Source organism: Pithys albifrons, chromosome 3 (assembly GCF_047495875.1).
Source record: "Pithys albifrons albifrons isolate INPA30051 chromosome 3, PitAlb_v1, whole genome shotgun sequence".
Lineage (NCBI taxonomy): Eukaryota > Metazoa > Chordata > Aves > Passeriformes > Thamnophilidae > Pithys > Pithys albifrons.
In genome coordinates this window covers 88,380,156-88,402,121 of record NC_092460.1, presented here as the reverse complement: position 1 = coordinate 88,402,121, position 21,966 = coordinate 88,380,156, and the positions used below count along the sequence as shown (strand labels likewise).

At 38.9% G+C, this 21,966-nt stretch overlaps 1 protein-coding gene across 4 annotated transcripts in view; it reads right to left on the bottom strand.

The window, feature by feature from the left end:
- ATXN7L1 (ataxin 7 like 1) overlaps positions 1-21,966 on the bottom strand; it is a 114,098-nt gene that overhangs the window by 91,671 nt on the left and 461 nt on the right. For all 4 annotated transcript variants that reach the window (XM_071552641.1, XM_071552640.1, XM_071552642.1 and 1 more), the window contains exon 2: positions 21,604-21,672. In XM_071552641.1, the coding sequence (XP_071408742.1) occupies positions 21,604-21,672 (69 nt within the window). The remainder of the gene's footprint in view (positions 1-21,603; positions 21,673-21,966) is intronic.

Sequence of the window (21,966 nt, the reverse complement as noted above, 5' to 3'; positions counted from 1 at the left end):
AACTGAAGTCTTTTTATTTTGATTATAACAACATGTTTCTGCAATGTAAAAAGCCTCCAAGAGCTGTAAAAAAGAAAGCACTAACCATGGGGAAGCACATACTCTAAGTAAGTTACTATAACGCATAGTCACTGCATAATGATATAAGAGAGTTAAGGCAGTCTGGATACCTTATTTGTAATTTTTTTTACTGATTTCATGAATTTCTTTAATGTCTGAAAAATTATTTAATAACTTTATCACTCTACCTACTCTATCTATATTTGCAATACTTGAAGGATACTTGCAGCAAAATTTTAGCTACTAAAATTACTGTAATATTACATTTTTTCAACATAGTTTTGTATTAGTGAAAAGAAAGTTTTTTTCTTCCTGACTGTATCATCCCAAACTCTTCATAAACACAAATTAGAACTTGCTAATTACTACTTGCTATTTCTTTATCACTTACATGGAAGCAATTTCCATTTCATGCACCAGTTGAATTTTGTGGCTAACACTCTCACAGTCATTGGTGATTAAATTCAACAGCAATACACTAATATTTTCAATAGATAACACTGGCATAAGTAAGATCTAGCCCTGGATTCAAAGTTTTTGTCTATACCTCCACATATATAAAGAGAATATTGAGTATCATCTCACAGTTATAATTTACAGCAAGGAGGATATTGCAATGATCTACCACTTTTAGTTCAGATGGTGGGCACTTGGCCATTCACAATTAATTTATTTTGGTTTGCTATCAACAGGGTAGCTACCAGAAAGTAACAGATGACAACTCTGCTTGTGAAAGAAACAAAAAAAAAAAAAAAAAAAAAAAAGAGAGAGAGAGAGCAATCATGAAAAGGAAATTATAATACCAGAAAAATCACTAGTAATCATTCATGCCCAGTTAATTACCAAAACATGCCCCAATTCTTATTAAAATAACATATTCACAGCTAGCTCACAATCACTGTTTACATTCCAAGTGCTTTACAACTGCATGTTTCAATAACCTTACAAGGACTTATTCCTCTGTGGAAACAGAGCATTACAAAATGTCAAACTTGTTGCAAAACCGTTGATGAATAAAATCATCTCTGTTGAAATTCCATCAAAAGGATATGCGATACAAAAAAAAAAAAGAAAAAGAGCTAGAGTATTCCTCCCAAGTGCAGATTTCTTAATATTAAAAAAAAGGAAAATTAAAAAAAAATTAAATAATGAAATAAAATATTTAAAATACGTAAATAACACAGGACTATTTTTTCTAGTTCTACTATCAACTGTTGTTTCACCTGCTGGAACTGCATTTACTTTATTAAAAGTTACAGAAAAAACATACATTTTAATGACTGGATTACAATATTATCGTCATGACATCTGCATACAAAGGATATAAGGATCCCTTGAGTGACATGCATGGATTGGACTGCATGGCTCTCAGTTACATTCAGAAGACTTCTAGATTTTACAACCTCCAAACGTAAATGAAAAAGAAATGTTCTCATTTTCAAAACAGTCAATACTCTGAACTTTTAAGAAAAGATTTTTGGACATGTATGTATGTATGCATGGCCAGACTTCACGAAGGAAGATTTGGGAAGGGCTCTCCCCACATGGGTGTGCCCTTCCAGCCTGTGCAGTGGATTTTTTAGGTGAGGCACAGCGTGCACAGAACTGGCCCCACCGTTTAAGTCCCAAGGTCCATCTGCCACAGCCAAGCAAGCTTGGACAGTGGCAGTGAAGTCCTCAGGACTGTCACAGCACCCAGTACTAACCAGGGCTGACCCTGCTGAGCATCCGAGATCTGACGGGATGGGATGGCAGGGAGGCTTTAACTGCCAGGGGATGGTCCCCACTGAGACTCGAACTCAAGACCTTGGGATTTAGAGTCTGGAGTGCTCTCCTTTACACCACGGGACTGTCCCATACCACGGGACCGCCCCAGTTTTGGACATATAAGGTGAGCAAATCACTCCTAATGGGAGCTATGCTGCTGTTAATGAAAACTTTGCCCTGTATTTGGCCAAGCAGACATGCTGAACAGACACACCACAGGACCTGTAAGCCACCAGCAGCCCAGACACATCAAAACTTGGGACACTCTAAGCAAATGAAAGCTTAGTCATTGACCACTCTTCTTGACTCCTTCAAACAGATTCTGATGATTTGCAAGCTCCCATCATATTCACATTGGGTGCATCTGAAGCACTTACACATAAAGCAAATTAGGCAAGAGGGCACAGTACTAGCCAGGACACATCCCCTGAAACTCCAGCTGATACATTCACAGAATCCTGCCACAGTGAGAATTCCCCGCTGCCACTCTGCTCCATCCTCCTCCAGGGTAATTTCCTCTCACCTTTAGCCCTCCGTGTCCTTTCACTTGCCCAAACCTCTCTAATTAAAAGCAAACCAATGGCCAAAAAATGCCAGGAGCAACTCAAAGCCATGTAAAAGGAGATATCACATACAACACAAGTTCCTTCCTGCAAAGTGTCTCTGAATGAACCAACCCCACAGGAGAGTTAGATTTGCTCTCATAAGAAGAAAATAATGATCTGAGACCTGCTAAAGTGAAGGAGAGCCTCTTTCAAGCTATGGAACATGCACAGTAGCATAAAATTGCTACTCTGCCAGCTGCTTTTATCGAAACACAAAGTCTGAGGAGAACCAGCCTCACAATTCAAAGCTACCTGAGGTTTCAGTACATAGGTTAGTAGATGCAGTTCACAGACACTTCTGCATACATTGTACACTCCAAGGCAAGCTTTGCCAGTGCTGTCTGACAGAGACCTGGATTTTAATAAGTACCTACATTAGGTCGATTAAAAGTACAGCAAATTTTAAACACAATGAAAGAAAACACCAAGAAATAAAGCACTACTATTCTGATGACAAAATCTCTTCCATAAGACACCAGTGCCAGTTCAGACAGGCACTTCCTCCAGAAATGCAGTTTTTCTGTCCTCAAACAAAGGAAGAATTAAAACTTAACTTGACAACAGTAGTGTAAAGCTGTGGCTGGTCAGCCTCTAAGACCCCACATATTTAGCTGCTACTGCATTATCCTTCGTAACAGTATCAGTGGTAAGGGGGATGTAGCCTCTGTACAGATACAACTAGCTACACTGTGTAAATAACAAGATACAGTCTTTGGTCAATGTTGTTGAAAACATGCAATGTGCTGCAATTATATGCAGCAATTTATTTATTTTTATTCACCTCAGCCTCATTAAAATTTCCAAATCAAATGTATTTAACCAAAGCACTCCAGCAACACAACTGGATATTTATCTTACACCTCTGGAGCTAGTCACTTGGCCTCTCCGTGTTTCTCTGTTTTTCCATCTGTGACGCTTCACAGAAAGCTTGAGAGGCTTAAGTAGCCTGCCAAGTGCTTTAGACAAGTGTGTTACTAAAGCATTAAAACTGTGTTCATTGGTTCTGAAAGGGTAAATCATTAGCCAAACCAAAATATCCTTAAAAGGTGGCTACACTCTTTAAATGTAGAAGAGTCATGTTTACCTTATTTGCCTTTAGAGGAAAAAAGCCTCCAGACTTTAGGTATTTGATTACATTAGGACATGAAGAGAACTGATTTTCTTCTGAACCCCCTTTCCGTTCATTTCCTGTTCCACTCCCAAAGGAGGTGATCAGCAAAGAAAAACAAACCAGCAATGCCAAAGCAAAGTGACACGTGCCCAGCCAGACTCACTGTCCCAGGCCACAGACCTCTACTAAGGCATCAACAAGGTTTCTCTGACAGCAGATGTCAACTACAGGTCGCCTGATCAGGGCAGGGAACAGTTTGGATGTCAATACAGACAAGGGCAAACCAACACCTGCAAGACAATACATTAAATACTGGCAGTAAACTTAAGCCCTATTTATGTGCAAGTTTTCTACCTATTCAAACCCAAGGTACAGAATTTTGCTCTTTTTTAAATGTCGTTTTTGCTGCAATATCACTGAAAGAATTCTCAGGAAGCCATTCCTGGCAAGAGAAACAGTCCACCTAAAACTGACAATGGACAAGAATCGTCTAAAAATACCAGCTATATAAAATACAGACACATATCGACCAACTCCCAAACACGAGTTCCACTTAAGAGTATATAATGTACACTCTTTATAGCTAGAACCAGCTGCTACAGAAGAGACAGCTGAAGCAAAATAAGAAACTCAAAAGAGACAAGTAAGTAACAGTTCTGATTTCTTGTAATTTTTCAAATTATCAAAATATGAATAGCCAAATAAGACCAATAGTCTCCAATGTATCACAGTCTAAAACCAGCTTTCATTTAGGCAAAAGACCTCCAACACACTGTATAAAATCTGTAACATCAGATGAGGGAACCCAATTGATGCCTTGAAAGAGGGTCATTTTGGAACACCAGATAATTTAAAAAAATCTTGAAACCCAAAGCAAACATGATTACAGAAGATTTTCTAAATATATGAATATATGTGTACACATACACATATCTTTTTAGGATATCTGCCTGTAGATTTTCAGCATATAAATATAGCAACTCTGTGGTGCCATCCCTCATCTTGTTCTTGCTAACCTTCTTGAGTGCTTTATATCTCTTTCAGACTGCAAATGTATATTTGTACTGCACTTTGCTGCTAGTTTATCCAGCACAGAATTTAGAAGATGGCCTGATGCAACTGTCAGGACTGTGCACTAGTTCTCTGCATCCTTAAGCTCCTCCATCAGCAGAAAGTATTTCAATCCCACACTTCCACATTCACCCTGCAGAACCTCACCTGCCTATAGCATCGTGAAGAGTCATTATGGTAAAAATAACATAAATAAATAACAAACAAAAACCAACATTTTTTCCTCCTGACAGGTCAGGAGGGTCTCTCTCTGCAGGTGACTGGCAGTAAGAAAGCAGAGTTCCTGTTTCATCAGGTGCATGGAGATGGACCTACTTCTCCCCTGGAACTGATATCTGACCTATGCCATATCAAGAATATACTGTTTAGCAAGAGTTATCAGGCTTCTGCACATTTCAAGACACAAACTCTTCTGGTGTGAGTGACTTGCTGCCATTTGTCTCCTGCAAAAGCACACTGATATTTTGGCAAGGGGAGTGGGGAAGAGAGGAAGGGCTTGTAGTCAATAGACATCAAATGGAAACACATGGTTCAAGACGCCCAGGCTTTTGGCAGGCAGGACACTGACACAAAAAGTCAAGGAAACACCCAGAACGGTTTGGTGCCATCATGTGCTATATGAGGTTCTGAAACTTGGCATCTTGTTTCTTCTGAAACAAGCACAGTGTTTGTAAGATGTCAGCACTGATCCACTTAAACTTTGAGACTGTGGCATGACAATCTAAAGCATGACTTTTTTCAACATGTACTTTGTTCCTGTAGAAAGCAAATGAGAAGTAAGTACTTTGATGCTCTTAACCTCCAATTTGAGTAAGAGCCATGAAGAAGACTGCCTCATAGGAAGGTGAAGCCTTGAGCTTTTTACAGTACCCTGAGTTTCCAATCATTTTTGAGATCTTTATCTGACCGTAATAGTGACGTAGCTCCGTCTAATACACAGATCATCAAACCGCTGCCCTGGCTGGACAAAACGTGTTGGTAGAGTAACTTTATCTGACTGCTTCCTTCAATGAATCTATCCCTCCTGCAGAGTGTTAGTCTGAACTCCTGCTTTCAGATTAGAAATTACCCTTTCAATTGCCTTACATCAAAGCAAGTATCTTCTGTTGTTGCATTTGCCAGAGTTTCAAATATAATTTACCTGAATGCAAGTATGGATTAAATGATGCTGGGAAGGTTAAGCAGACCAATCATCTGATTGATTTTAGCAAGGCTGTTGGTATTCTGTAGAGAATATTGGCCTAACAGCAGACCCTGACCCACCCCAGCATTTGTGAAATCATGTGAAGAATGACACACATAGTGAGAGGACCATGACAAGGACACTCAGTCCTAACATTCAGTCCAGCTCACTACACAAGCAACATTAAAGGCAACTCCAAGTGTAAATTTCTAAATATTCTGTAATTACTCAGACAAGAACTGATGGATCATGTATCTGTCAAGATGTGCCACACTGTCACAGGCGACAAAAAAGAACTGAGGAAGATCTGAATTCCCTGAACCTTTAACATCTCCTCATGCTACTAACAGGATATGTATGACCCTGTATAGTCCCAACCAGACAAAGCCCAAGCTCACACACAGAATTCACATGGCTTTAGAATAAAACACACACTAATACTATTTGGATCAAACCTCATCATCCAATTCAGTTTGTTCTAACCTTTCCAACTGCAGCAAAGCCAACCACAACAACAAAATCCATTCTTCAGTACTGAAATACTTTACACTAATATTTCATAAAAAGAAATTCAGTATTGCCTATTTTTTTTAAACCTCAATTCACGCTGCTTTCTTTTAGAAGTTTTTGGAGGCAGCAATACTGGTAAGGGGATGAGGGTGAAGAGTTTATAAACTTGAGATACAGCACATTTGCTTTCCACTTATTTTGTATACAGTGCTTATGAGAGTTATAGTTCCACTGGTGCTGGTAAACCTCTAGAATTAGGTTATGTGCTTCCTTTAACCCAATACACAACATTTCCCATCTAAGTTGATTGGTACCTTAAATCAGCACTCACTGGCCTTGCTGTGGGCATGACTTTACAAGAAAGAGGCAAATTGAATGATGTCAGTGCTAATGTCCTTCAAAAAACTCCTACTATCTCTCTCGCAAAACTAGGACAAAATGAGTTCTCACACAATTCATTAGAAATTACAGAGCCTTTTACTCTATCACAAAGATTGACCTGCTATGTCCTCATAAATCCATGGCCAAGAAAGCAGCATCAGGGAAAACATGTTGATAAAGGTTTCTTTGCTTTGCAAACAAAGTCAAAGAAGGCGTTTGGGTCCAGCTGTCAGTCACATGGCCTTAGAGTGAGAAGGCACAAATTATGTGCAATGCTTCTGAGAAGGCCAATAATTACATTGGTAAATGATTGTTATGCTTAGAATTAATGACTGGGGGGATATTAGCATTTTTGATTGCCAGAAAAATATAAAGTGAGACTGGAAAGTGTTAATTCTTCTTCTGTCTGCTCTTAAAGGATGGTCCCTTCTCACCCACCATGCTAGAAAGCTGGATTTTTGATTGGATCACCTCATCTTTCATTCAAACTTCCTTTTTTAACAAAAGAAGCAGTTCCAGTGTATGAAATTTCAGGGAGAGGAATTAGAACAGAAATCTTCCTTATGATCTGTACTGAATTTTGATGTTAAAAAAGGCCATAGAATTTCAACATATTATTGTAGCTTCAAACCCAAACTTTCTGGCCCTGGATAAAGCACCACGTGCTTCCTGGGAAAGCATCAGGGCCTTATGTGAGGATTTTGTGCAACAGAGAGTCTACTACACCCCTTGATAAGCTGTTCCTATTTAATTGTATCATTAGAAAAATGCATCTTATTTCTAGTCTGAACTGATGTAGCTTCAGCTTTCAACCACGGGAATCCCCTTAATCTACCTGACAAAGAACCATCTAACTGTCAGATACCTTCGCCCTGTCTAAGTACTTATAGACTTATCAGGTAGCCTCTACTGTCTGTTGATAAACTAAATAGATTGAGCTTCTTAAATCTTCCATTCTAAAGCTGATTATCCAGGCCTCAAATTAATGTAGATTTTTCTGAACTCCTTCCAGTTTTTCCAAAACCAGATGTGGACATGAGAACTGGGATACAGTACATCAGTAAAGCTCTATAAAAAATAGTAGTATTCACTTCTTTCCTACTCTCCCATTCATGCACTTTCAGCCTCCTTCAGGAGTGCTTTGCACAGGGAGTAATACTTAAATTAAATTAATCAACCCTCAATGGTAATTCTTCTGTTCCTACTTTTATTGTAGATAGAAGTTCTTCCTAATACAACAAATTCAAAACGGACCATGACCAAACTTACTTACATTTGCTATAAAGAAAAAAGTATGTATTTTTTAACCCCAGCTACATCAACTCCAAGTATGACAGACTGTATAAATTCAGTGCCTGTATTTTACAGGAGAAACACTGCAGAGAAAAAGATTACATTGCAATCATGTAATAGTTACCTAATTGAAACCTACCTCTTTAAACTATTGCATTCAATGAACTCACCATTCCCAGCCTATTTTGCACTACGGCGTTCTGATGCTCACTTGTATATTCACCTCTTGAGATGCTGGGTGGCCACAGCAGGCTTTGCTCTCAGCAAAATCCAATGGGCACCACGAAGGATTGCTTCAGGCTAGAGCCACTGTTCTTCCAGACAAAAGGCAGAGCTGCAGGCTAGTCATGGAGGATTTGCTAATGTTATAAATCTACCCATGTAGTGAAAATTAATTGCCAGTTATAATCTTTAATTATTACTGTATCACCAGCTAGTTTCCCTTCCTATCTAGGATGGAAAAAGAACCCAAGTGAAATCACAAAGTATCCAGGATGACCATTTCCACATACAGAACAAAAAGTAAACTGCCAAACCCAAAAATCCAATTAGAGATTATAAATTCATATCCTACTATATCTGGTAAAGTAAACATGGTCCTCACTGGTAGAGCAGGTGCAGAAAAGAAGAGAATGCTCATAATGTTTGCACAGCAAAGGAGCAAGCTAGCTTTTGGTGCAGTAACATCAAATATGGCTTTCAAGTAAATTAAAAATGATTAAAAAGCACCAAACTCGTATATGTGGTGAGTTGCTAAAATATAGTGAAGTACTGTGGGTTTTTGCTATAATAAGAACTGGTCTATTCTCATAAGCGTGGTTTGGGTAACTGTTATTTGAGAGAAAGATAAACCCTAGCAACGTATTTTGAAATATGGCAGTCTTTAACGAGTAAAATTTGGCGCCAATGGCAGGATTAACATTTGAAAAACAGTAAGCAGAGTGCTAGTCAGTAAAGCCTTCTGCAGTCTCTCACAAGGAAATGCAACATGTGTGGCATTTTACCCTTTTTTCTGTTTGTTTGGGGTTTTCCCCTGTAAATAAATACATTCTATGTACCTGTATTCAGGTTTGTAATCTAGAAATAAGGTTATTGCCTCTTTCCTTTCCAAATCATTATGCAATAACATATTTCAGTGAGGACTGGATTACATCCTATCAGTACACAGTAGGCTTTCAGCATTTTTTCATTAAATTCCAGTGCAGGTAGGATTGGGCGTTCAGGAGCAGCCATGTTTGCCCATCCTCTTTCAGTGACAAATGGATTAATTTCTACTCATAACTGGTAGGACACTTTGGGCCTCTTTTCAAAGAAAGGTAATGTATGAACATTATCAGTAGTCAACTTTTTAATTCTTGTGACTTCTTCCCATTCACTCACTCCCTCTGCTTCTCCTCACACTGGCATGAATCACACTTCATACCCTTCTTTTGGATATACAGACACCGTCCTGATTATTACTCAAGGCAGCTTCAATAGCATGATTTTGAACACAGCTAAATCTCTCTCACAGCCTTATAGTACTAAAATTAGCAAGCTTTTAAAAGCACTTGTTCTGTGTATTGTTTTCATTGCACACTATGCTTGCACATGGTACATCAGAAATCTTCCATGAAAAGCCCACGTTCAAAGGGTTCTTCTAAAAAAAATTCAAACTACAAAGGAATTTGGACACAACAGACTCACTCTAAGGTTGAAAGTACAGAACAAGAGTCAAAGTTGCTTAGAATTTTCCACATCACTTATCTTCCAATCCTGTAATATGCATATAAACAAATGGGCATAAAAGAACTCATGCTGAAGAAAGAGTATAAAAGAATGACAAATGTTGTTGCATACACCATGTGTTAGTTTCTCTTCACTTTTTGCCTAGTAGCAAAACTAGGGCACTATTCAAAAGAAGAGATGAGGCTGAAGCCTAATAAAAAAGGGAATGTTTAAGTATTTGGAGAACAGAGGGCATGTTTAGGGAACAGAGTTAAGAAAGATTAAGATTTATATTTCAATATTTATATTATTCTTGCAGTCTGGCAATTACAATTCGTTTTGCTTTCCAGCTCCCAGACAGTAAGACAATATTAACAAAACAGGGAGAGTTTATTTTCACAAATAAACTGCTTTCACTAGGAATCTGTTCTGTATGCTACTTTCCTGTGTGCTATACTATCAGCTTTGATGCCTCCTTCCTCCACATCAACTAATTATTCTTTACCTCCCTCAAATACTTTCTTAAAATAGCTTCCTGCAAGAAATTTTTCAGCACTCATAGACTGATTTTTGTCTTCACAACACACACTACTTATGGCTTTGTCTGAAATGCATTGTAAGCTCTCTGAAATATGGACCATATCTTGCTGGTTTCTAAAGCTAACACTTTGATGTGTGTTACATCATTTGAACACATATGCTACATATCTCTCCAGAACTTTTCCAAACATATACTTAATAACAAGGAATTAGGAATTAAAAAACTCCAAACAACTCAAAACCTTACAAAAACACCATACAGGATAAATTCTTACCTTCCAGGAAAGCGATAAAAGTTTACAATACCTTTCATTTGCTAGGGAGCTTGGAAAACAAACAATCAGAATAGTGGCACATATCTTGAAAAGCTGGAAACAATAATAAATGCCACAAAATAAAACTTGTAGCATTCCCTCCTTCAGCAATGCAGTCAAGAATAATTTTTTCTGATAAGCAAGAAACCCAAAAATATGTAAAGCTGCATTACCTCTTTCAAAATTTAAATACCTGCAAGGCTTGGTAATGTTCACACCCAGTGTGTTGTGAGTTAGGAGAGTAGCTGAAGAAGACTTGCACCAAGCACTGCATGTATGAAGACTCTATTAAAAGCACTATAAACACAGCTCACCATAATTTCAAGAGCTGAAACATTTTTGCTCCCATTTCTCATGTTTTTCCATCGCCATGCATTCAGTTTCTTAGTATATTTGCCCAAGGTTCTCCAAGTCTTCTAAAAAGCCAAAAATACAGCAAAAGCATGAATACAGATGAGAACCACAAAACTTTAGAACAGTGCACAAAAAATCCCTGAGAGACTCTGAAGAGAAAATCTGAAGACCTTTTTTCTTTCCCTTTTTTTTCAGTACCTCTGCATGGTGACATGTACAAGCTGCTGGGATGACTGAACATTGATAACATACAGGGACATGCAGAAAGTTGCTTGGGAAAGGCAAGCAAGGTAATGAAAAAGCCCTCCAAGTCAAAGGATCAGCTCAATGCTCAGTGCGTGAGCGGACAACTCTTTCCCACAGCATTCTCCTCTTCCTTAAAAAGATGTTTGGATCTACTAAAGAGATGTTGAAACCTGAGATTAACTTCTTAAACACTGAGGAGCCTGCATCATGAATGACAGCCATTCCATGAAACACCTCTAAAATCATTGTCCTGCTTTCTCAGAGAAACAAAAAAAAAAAAAGTGCTATATCATAAAGCATGCCTGCCTGTAGCATGTAGACAGGAACAAGCTTGCTTTGCCCTGCAAGACAAGCAAAAGCCATACAACAACCATGGTTACTGCAGCACCGCACCCAAGCTCTCATGATACACCCTGAGCAGTACGACATTACCCGGGGCCCAGTCCACGAGAATGCAATCCGTGGCCTTGTCTCGGCTCTGGAAGCAGGAAGCACAAGTCAGTATCAGTATGTGGCAGATCACATAGACATATTATCTGCTTATGATGCACTGCAAGGAACAGAACTACTCCTTTCACGTCCATCACACGATATGATAGATATGACCAGACACACACTTCTCTCTCCCTGAAGGGCTTTTTTTTGTGAAGGTTTTTGCTTCTACTTGCCAATACTAGGTCCACCAATCCTGAACTCATGCTTGCCTTAAACATTGATTTTCTTCGCTGTATTCTCGCCTGTCCTAGAATTTGCAGTGGAAAAGAGAACCAGTCTGAAAATGAGGTTATCGCACATTTTCTCTCTCTATCCTGCTGCTTACTAATCTGTGCCATTCCTCCATTTGAGCTGAACCCACACCTGCAATTTCAGCCTTTTTTCTTCCTACTTTTGACTCACTCCTCAAACCTTTTCTTTTGTATCCATTTCTTTCTCCACAATAGAATGCAAATATTTATTCCAAGAGAAAGTGAGAAAACATAATAACCATTTCACATTCTCCCTTCCCACTCTTTCTCTTCCTTACAGCTCTCCCTTCTTCCACGTACAATAGATACAAACCACATCTGTCCCACCCTCTGTTTGCCTCACCCACATCACCCCATACCTCACATTTCCTTTCTCCTCCTGCTCTGACAGAACAGCAGGGCAGTGAATCAGTCTTTTCTGCTTTGAAATCTACTTCTGACCCCTTGCTTCTCTAACTACACTACTCCTTCTGTCCTTCTTTCACCTGTAAGCTCATTATGATCTGTTTGATAACAAACTACACCTTTAATTTGTGTCCAACTTTAGCCTGAGATTTCTAGAGCCACACTACACTGAAACTATTCTTAATAAAATGTCTAAATACCTTTTACTATTGCAGCATCACAACAACTTACTTATTTCCATCAGAATAACCCTTGTGCATTCTTCATAAAATTAAATGTCTTTCTCCTTTTGAAGGATTATTCTCTGTTTCTGACTTCCAAGACTCTACCCTCTTCTGCTGCCCTTCCACCCTGTACCAAACCCCTCACAGGTCACTGGCAGGCTCCTTATTCCTCTTCTGTCTTCTAGCAGGACTCCATTGAGCTGTAGCTTTTGTCCCTTCTCTTACGGGTGAGAATTTTACCAACACATTCAGTTCCTGAGGAGACAGGTCTCAAATACAGTACACTTATGTCTAAACAAAAAATCTCAGTCCACCTTTCTGACACCTCTTGCCACTGAGTAGCTGTCAGCTTCAGCTCAATACAGCTAGAAGAGAACTTTGATCTCGTCACTCCCACCCTCTTTTCTCCACCTTCTCTCTTGATCACCCTGGACAGCATAATCATCTTGCCCATCATTCAGATACAAAATACTATGATAACATACCATGTCATCTTTGCCAGTGACTTCTGCTTGATCCATTCATTCAAGGTTACATCTGTATCAAAGGGACCCTTCCTGTCTTACATCCCTAGGACAAAGTCTTCTGTAAACATCTTCAGAGCTAAAGGTTTGAATGGGCCTTCACCTCATATTAGTTATTTATATTTTCTTTTTTCATATTGACAAACATTATCCTGCTTGTTCACTCTGCTCCAAAAGTTCTTTGTTCTATATTGTCATACTCCTTTACCATTATTCTCTCTGCATCCTTCTATGCACAATCCTTATATCCTGGGAACGACTCCTCTTTGTTTTCCAGGCTACTCTCTCTTACATACACTATACTGTCCACATGCTACTTGCTGTCACACCATTTGCGCACATTTCTAGTTGGTTCACGATGTCAGGATCTGTTTATTAAGCTTTTAACGACCAGCGTGTATTTTCATTCAGGCCAACTTCTACACTAGAGTAAGAATACCTTCCAAGCTCGTGTAAAACCACTGCCCTCCAAACATCACCTTAAAGCTTTCCGTGCCACAGTTCTAAGAAAGCCACTTTAGTTTAGGCTAAAGTCAACCACATACCACGTTGAGAAACTAAGCGCTTTTGTTTGTCAATATGAAAACTCCTACTTTGTCATATATTAAAAAAAATTGTTCTCTGCAGCACAGCAATTTCACAACACACACAAGCGCACACCCTTCCTTCCCTATGCTGATACCCAGCACAGTAGTGTCCAGTTTGATGGGGCTGCCAGGCATTAGGACCACACAAATAATAATACAGCCTCTCTAACCACAGCAGTAACAGATCAGTTACTTATGTTCATCCAGATCACTGTCCTCTGACTATCTCCATCATCAGCCCCAAACAAACAATGTTTTGGCTCTGTCAGTGGTTGTTGTGGTGGTGTGGCTCCAACAAACTTTTCAGATTTAAATCATCATAGCATCCTGTCTCAAAAGACATAACTAAGAGCAGTTTAAAAAACAACTGGATATGATACCACCTGATAATCTTATCTAATCTAGGCAATGAAAAGCAGCCAGCCTAAAGGCCATCTAAGGATAGAATACCTATGAGACTTAAAAATGAACACACATAATGATTTACACATCTTTAAACCTCAGCTTCCATTCTGACCATTTCATCTTAAATTGACAAGCTCAAATCACCTTATTCTGTCACTGGAGAGGTCCAGTCCCATCCTGTTTTGTCTTGCTAGAGAAGACACTTTTGATCCAGCAAACTTCTCAACAACTATTACTTATGTGACATTAGCAGTGCTCAATCCAAATAAATACAGCTTCAAATTTCCAGACTCTGACCTCCCCCTATGCCTAGCCCCCTGCAGCAGGAAAAAGGAAGAGAAGAATGACTGGAGAGAAGACTTAAAACACTGTAAAATAGAAAAAAAAATAAACAAAACAAAGAACATAACAAAGATCACACAAAATCAAAACCCATGTACTCTTGCCCTTTGTCAGTCATTCCTATGTCTGGATGTTACTTCATCAGTCACCCTCCTGTCTCTTCTGCTGAACACCTGCTCCAAGGGAACGGAAAGGGAAGTCCCGTGTGCCCTGCACAGCTCTGTCACAACACAACTGCTTCCGTTTACAGATGATTCAGGAGGGGCCTGGGGACTAAGGGAAAATGCACCAGACATGCATTGGAAACAGCAGTTGGGCAGAATCTACAACTTTTGTTGTCAAGTTCTTTGCTACTTCTGGCTGATGCTCTTTCTGGTCTGAGAAAACTCCACTTCTTTTCTGCCAAACAGCCCACATTTTCTAAATACATGAACACAGAAACCAAAAAGCTGGAAACCCAAATAATTCTGAATTCTAATTACTGTCAAGAAAACAGATAAATAGGAATATGTGTTGGGCTTAAGCACTGTATTATTCATACAACTTAGTAAAATATGAAATTACTGAATAGTAAACACAACATTTCAGAAATAAGGAAGACACTTCTATTGAGTACAAGACTGAGAGCAATCACAAAGCTGACTTCTCCAGCAACATCAGCGGCTTTCAGGCATAACTTTTAATAAGCCATACAAAACATTGTGACAAAACCAGTGTCTTAAAATCAACACAGAAAGGGACACAGAAAAAGAGAGAAATCATGCATGCCATAGTTGATTTTCCTCTGTCCCACAAAGGTTGTAAGTAACTGTGCTGGATTCCTCCTCCAATTTGAGTCAGCTTACTCAGCTGCACAGCACTACGATAAAAAACCAGACCATTTTTACCCTTATAGCATCTACCCTTTCATCCAGCAAGGGACCATCAGAGTTTCTTGCTATAATCTTGCTGAGAGACCTCTGTCAAACACTCTTTCTGTGTCAAGACAGCACTTACCACAGGTTTTTTGGCATATTAATTACCTAAAGACACCAGTTTCACCCAGCATCCTGCACCTTTAACTCCTGAATCAGCTTTTTCAAGGACAAGCTGAAGAATTTCTGCATCAGGTTGAACTTGGAAGACAGAAAGATCCAGCAACTTAATCCATGTCCATACAAACTGAAAATCTTTCTTGCTAGTTATTCCAAAATTACTCTTAATAATGAGGACTCATGGCATTCACATAACCTTATAGTAGAGTTAACTCTTCAAGAAACACTCTTAGCAATATAATACTTTTACTGAAGGTGATCTTTCTTAGTAATGCATGCAGTGACTACCAGAAACTCCACAACTAAAACAAAATGTAATTTGAAACGTTTTCTATAGGATTTTCCACTGCTTCCATCTCATTCATACACCTCAGCCTTGGTTAACTGACTAATATTTTTTGCCCCAAAGGTAAAATAGAATCTGATAATGTCCTAATTTTTAATTAAATAGAACAAAAGGCCCAATTCAAAGAAATTACTCCATTTCACTGCAGAAAAGGTTCAGCTCTTGTGTAGTCTTCCTTTTTATATATAGAAATCTATATTTAATCTATAAACTATTAACCACATACAGAGGAAGATAAACAAGAAAACACACATGTGTTTTTATATCTCAATCACAATTAGATACACAAAGTCATTTCACTTTCTGTGGTGACAGCAGTGCTTGGGGTACCCTCTAGTAAAGACATAAATTTCCCTCTTTCTCAAGTCTGGGTATAAATTACAAGCAGAAGGAATGTCAGAGACAGATTCTTAGTGACAGAGCTGTCAGTTGACAGAGAATCACACATGGTTTCCTCAGATGCAATCAAAAGAAGTACCTTAAACTGCAGGAGATTTAATCTCCTTAGAACAACTGTTGCACAGCTTCATCCAGCATGTGCTACCTAACAAAACCAGAATTTTTAAAGAAGTTATTTACAGAACAACAGTTTCAGATACATATTCAAGAACATCGAAATCCTGATTCAAAACACAGAATGTCTGATCAGAGAGCCTTACCATTACTCCACTCCTTTTATCCAGTGTGTGGGCTGAAGAACTAAACGACAGGTTTCAGAAAATAACTATGTATCTATGAGAATAAACTACAATTCTGACTAAATTTTCTGGGCACCATCATACATAACGTTTCATTCTTCCTCTGTCATCATTCCTTAAAACACATTAAATGAGGTGACAGCCACAACCAGGAGCCACGCCACCCCCCTGCAGAAGCTGTCCACATGAAAAAAAATAAAAATATCAGAGTCAGATATCATATGCAGAGCTGATCAAGCACTTACACACCAGAATCCACACTAGAATTCAATCCCAATGTCATTTCTCATCCTAAAGAAATCCCCATGGGGACCTTTGCTCTCTGTTCTTATTGCCAGCATAAAGATAAGAATGGTAAGAAAAAGTTTCTCTTGAAAACAGCAACAGTTTTGTGCCTTGACAATTCTCAGTTCTCTCACTCATCAAGCTCCACCGGAATATTACATCTGTTTCAGAATCAGTGTCTCTGAAAGACCTTATGAGCTTACAGAGAAGAGACAGAAAATTATAGAACATTCAACCCTTTCTTTTGCCCACTGCAAAACCAAAACCAACCCCAACCCCAAATCACCAACTATGGTGGTCTAAATTCAATAACCTCACCTCTTTCTTTTGGGGTATATGTTTAAAACCTTGTTATAATTTTCTTTCCCTCTCAGCCCTTTCCAGCATTCCCTACTGCCACAAAAAGGTGAATGATGAAGGCGTCTAAGAAAAACAAGAATTTTTTTTTTGTTTAGTGTGTTTTTAAAGGAGACAAACAGCACCATTGGCAAACCACATGTAAAAGAAAAATTAATAATAATAAAAATCAAGTCCAATCCCTCTGCTTACATGAACCAGCTGGTTTTGTCTTATCTTCTTTCACAATCTCCCCATAAATAATTTTTGTTCTCTTTCTCCTGCTTTTCATAAAGTAGAACATTGCAAGTCATACCCTTTTCCCCTATAGAAGTGTTCCCTACCACCATCTAACCTCCTTAACTTCTTATTTTTTGGAGATGATAAAATCATCAAGGTATTTTTCCGAAGAATTAAAAGGATACTGAAAGCAAAACTTGCTTTAATTTCATTCTGATGTTGCCAGAGGATTTATCAAAAAGCTTTCCATCAGACGTTTGTGTGGGAAGTCAAAATAAAAAAAATGTAGTGTAAACAACTATCCAATAGACTTAAAACTCCAGTTTGCATGTGTAATTGTGAAGTAAAATGCTGCAATAATAATTAAGAATCTCTATTTTTAACACAAAATCAGAAAAAACTATTAGATTTTTTTATATAACATCCTTAATGACAAATGATAATGAATCAGTATGGTCAGTGAAAAAATTATCTAAGACAAAACACAGACATCATCAGATTGAAACTTCAATAATATCAACCCAGTGAACTGGGAAACTGAGGATGACCATGACACCAAATACCCAGATATAGACCTAAGTCCCTCAGGTCATACTTAAAACCCTGCTGTAGTTCACAAAGATACACAGGACATCTTTTGCTCCTTTACATCCTATGCCTACCTAGAAACACCCACAGCACTCAATCCTTGCACACTTACTCAACCTATCAATACAAGCTCTGCACACAAAACCAAAAAATCCCATTCTTCCGTTATTTTCTTCAATATTGTATAAAGTAAAACACCTGCCTCCAAAATTAATCTATCATCAGTTACAGATTAAGACTGATAATAACAGAACACTATATCTACCTCAGGCATAGTTACTGTGGTGTTTTACAGGACACAATTTCCCAAATAAATACAAACTTCTTTTACTATGCACATTATCTACAAGAAAATCTTTAATTCTTCAACTATGCCATTCAACTTCTTAAAATTCAACATAAATTCTGAATGCTGCTCCAATTCTGATAACCCCTCTTTTAGCTAAGCTGGTTGCTTGGTAGTGATTTGTCAGATAAGTTACACAATACTGTTTCTGTTTCCTGATTAGATAAGCAGATAAGTTTTTTTTTCTGGCACAAACATTTATGCATAAAATTTCTCATTTTCTGTGAACACTTGCAACTTTGTAATCCCCTCTCCACAGATCTACATGCCAGCAAAAGTCAACCATGGACAGACTGCATTTGCTGAAGGAAAACTTTGAGTAAGTATTAGCATGCAAAAAGCAATTCTATCTACAAAACTGAACAAACGTTCAGGAAATTTCTCTCCCTCTGTGCTGCCTACATATACACTGCAGAATAAAGGAAAGCAGTGAGCAGCATTTCTGTGTCTTTACTTTTACCCTTAAGATGGGGCACAGGGCACAGGCACGTGGCCTCAGTGCATCTCTTGCATTGCAGAAACTGAATGGCACATCAGACTGTGACCCCTTTGCCCAGGGATGTGCTAAGAAGTATCAAGCCCTTGGGCAGGTGGAGACTTGGCAGTAAGTGTTTCTACCCATCACCTCTGGGTAATGCTGCTTCCCAGATCCTGCCTGGGCCAAAGGGAGGAGGAAGAGCAGCCCACCACACAGAGCACACAACCAGAAAGGAGGCAGCAAAGCAGGGATGAAGCTAACTGGAAGCATATTTTGCCACCTGACACCGTATTTTCTACAAAACCAAAGTGAAACACCTTGTGGTGGTCTGAAGGAGACCACTATCTTCCCACCCCTGCCCCCCACCATGCTCTGCACACAGTTTCACTAGTCTAAAAGGACTCCTCACTTAACTGCTTACAAAGGAATGGTTGCATAAATCCGGTCATATCAACTCAAGATGACAAAATGCAGACAAATATGACAAGAAGTAAATGCAGAGAAATCAGATTTTACACTATCTTTATCAAACAGGACAGTCATTCTTGATACTTAAAATCCTGTCTGTCTGTCGTCCTCAGTTACTTGATACAAGTAACATTTGATTTTTCTAAGACACCGCTTACAATCCCCTGGCAGCACAGATGCCACAAAAAGGTCTAGTCAAACACATAAGAAAAAGGAGTTGGGCTTGGTATTCAGGCCTATTATGACCACAACCCTTGCCTCTGAACAAAGCAGGCAACAAAATTCAACATGTCACATGACAGTTGTGTGAAAGATCACAGTAAAAGCATTTCTGCAAATACATGAGCAATGTTTCCTGCAGACCAATCTAACTCTTCAGATTTTTTCCCACCTTTATTAATAAGGACAGTGAGGCCCAAGAAGATTTACAGTGGGTGTTCAGCCACACAGATGGGTGTGGTAAAAACACCTGTATTAACAGACTGCTTAAGAGAATATAATAGAAATATTTCAACACACAATAATTTATTCTAACTTCATGAAAGTTCTTTCTAAATGATCTAACACAAGTTACTACTTGGAAGAAGTAAAATTTCTAAAGCTTTTTATTTTCTAAATATAACAGTAAGGTTTGGGGTTTTTAACATTTATATTATGACATAAGTACTATAAAAGCTAGTAAGTGCTTCACACCTGTCACCATCATAATGTCAGCAATGGCATTACACTTTGTTTGGAAAAATCTTTTCCGGATAGTGAGTTTAAATAGAGCAACTTTGACAGTGCCTCTAACCCCTTTCAAAAAACCAAACAGGACAAGAACTGATAATCTAAACTGAATCATTCTAGGAAACAATTTGCATATTATTTATGATTAGGGAGTAGGGACATGCTTCAATCTTTATGTCTCAAGTAAGCTTACAATAAGAATTTGTGTTCAAGGACTTCTGAACACAGAACACTCTATCTCAACAAATTAAGCTCCTTATGAAGGCCAGGCTGAAGTAACAAGATTTTTGTTCAATTATTTTTGAATGAACATTACTGACAGATGTACAAACTGTGTCTTGAACCTTTTACATATATACTATATGAAAATCTTGGTTCTGCTGCTAACTTTTTTTGGGCTGGCAAAGTAGGGAGATTCAGGCACCTAAGAATCAAGACAGAAACACAATCAAGCTTGGCATCTCTATAAAAGTCTTCCAAAAGGGAAGTTTTATGGTATTTTAAATAATTTTAATGTGTACTCCATGTAATTTTATAGTTTATCACACAAATCTACATCACTGATTAATTCATTCTTTTTTCAAGAGGTTGTTTAGAAAACGTAAGATTCCTTTGAGCTGCCAAAGTGCTCAGAATTGAATGCATGTGTAATGACAACTATAATATAATGAGAAACTTAACATCATTTCAGAATATATATTATGACATTACAGGTAATAGCAGGATTTCTCTCAGCATGAGTAAGTTACAGTGAAGTTTCACTATGATGGAATCGCTCATTATGAGCTGATTTCACAAGAAGTATTTCCCATGGCAGAGAGTTTGTATACGTAAACTGCTTTTTTAACACAACAGAAACAAACACAAAGCTACATGAAAGAGCGACCCAAAGCATTTCACTAGTTGCATTAGATGTTACCCCAGCATGATGTTAAGGACACATATCACAATTTGATTTGTTTACGCTCACCACTAAAAAGTTTCTCTTCTCACAACTGACACAACTGTCTCAGGCATGGCATCTTCTCATTGACCGCTAGCCTGGAATCTGCCTGTTCACACGGATGGTACCAGAAAACTTTATGGCCCAAATGAGTCATTATATTTGTTTTTGCATAATATGCATGGCTTAGTGTAATGTAAGATAATACTGGACACTGTCTGCTTTGTTGTCTGTAAGTCACACTCACACTCAGCAGTGAGAATAAAAAAACCAAAATGCGACTTGAAGCTAAAGTGACTGAACTCAAAAAATCGTAACAGACCCTTTCTCTCCACAAGTGAAAATGTCTCCACTGCAGTCGCTGATGATAATATAATGTCTAAAGCTGATGCACAGGTTTATATGTCTATGTTCACACAGAAGCAACTGAAACGTTGCATGAAGGGACAGGGTCCACAAAAAGAAATCCAATATGGCCACTGATGTGTAGGTTGTCTTTTGACTCAAAATTGCCTTATCTTTTACCATGTCTGTCAGTTGCACATATACACCTGTTATACTCATACTTCAAAAGAAGTTGACACAGTGACAGTCATCTGCGTGTATCCAATCCTGAAACATTCTTCATGGCAGAGATCCATATGCTTTGAGACTACCCCGTCAAGGCCAAACCACAGTCACCCACAACCACCAAGAGATGAGACAGGTAGAGAGGTGTGCCAGCACTATCCACTTACCTTCTTTATTAAGCCTCATAACCTCTCTGCTTTTTCCACCCTCCTTTCCAGTCTCTTCTAGATCTACACCTGCAGAAGAGAAGCAGAGTCAGGAAGCGCCGAGGGCCCTGAGGTGTGCATTTATTGTTTGGCGAGGGGAGGAGGAGGAGGAGGAGAGGTGAGGAGGTGAGCAGTGTTTCTATTTGCAACAGCAAAAGCACAATGGTCGGAGCATCTGCCAGGGAGCGGAACCGCCGGGCCCCCCGCGGTAGCACCCTCCGCCCCCCCGCGCCCGCCCGCGGCATCCTCCGGCCCCTCCGCGCATCCTCCCGCTCGCCCCTTCCCCCACCGCGGCGCCGGCCCAGCGCCGAGGGGCAGCGGCAC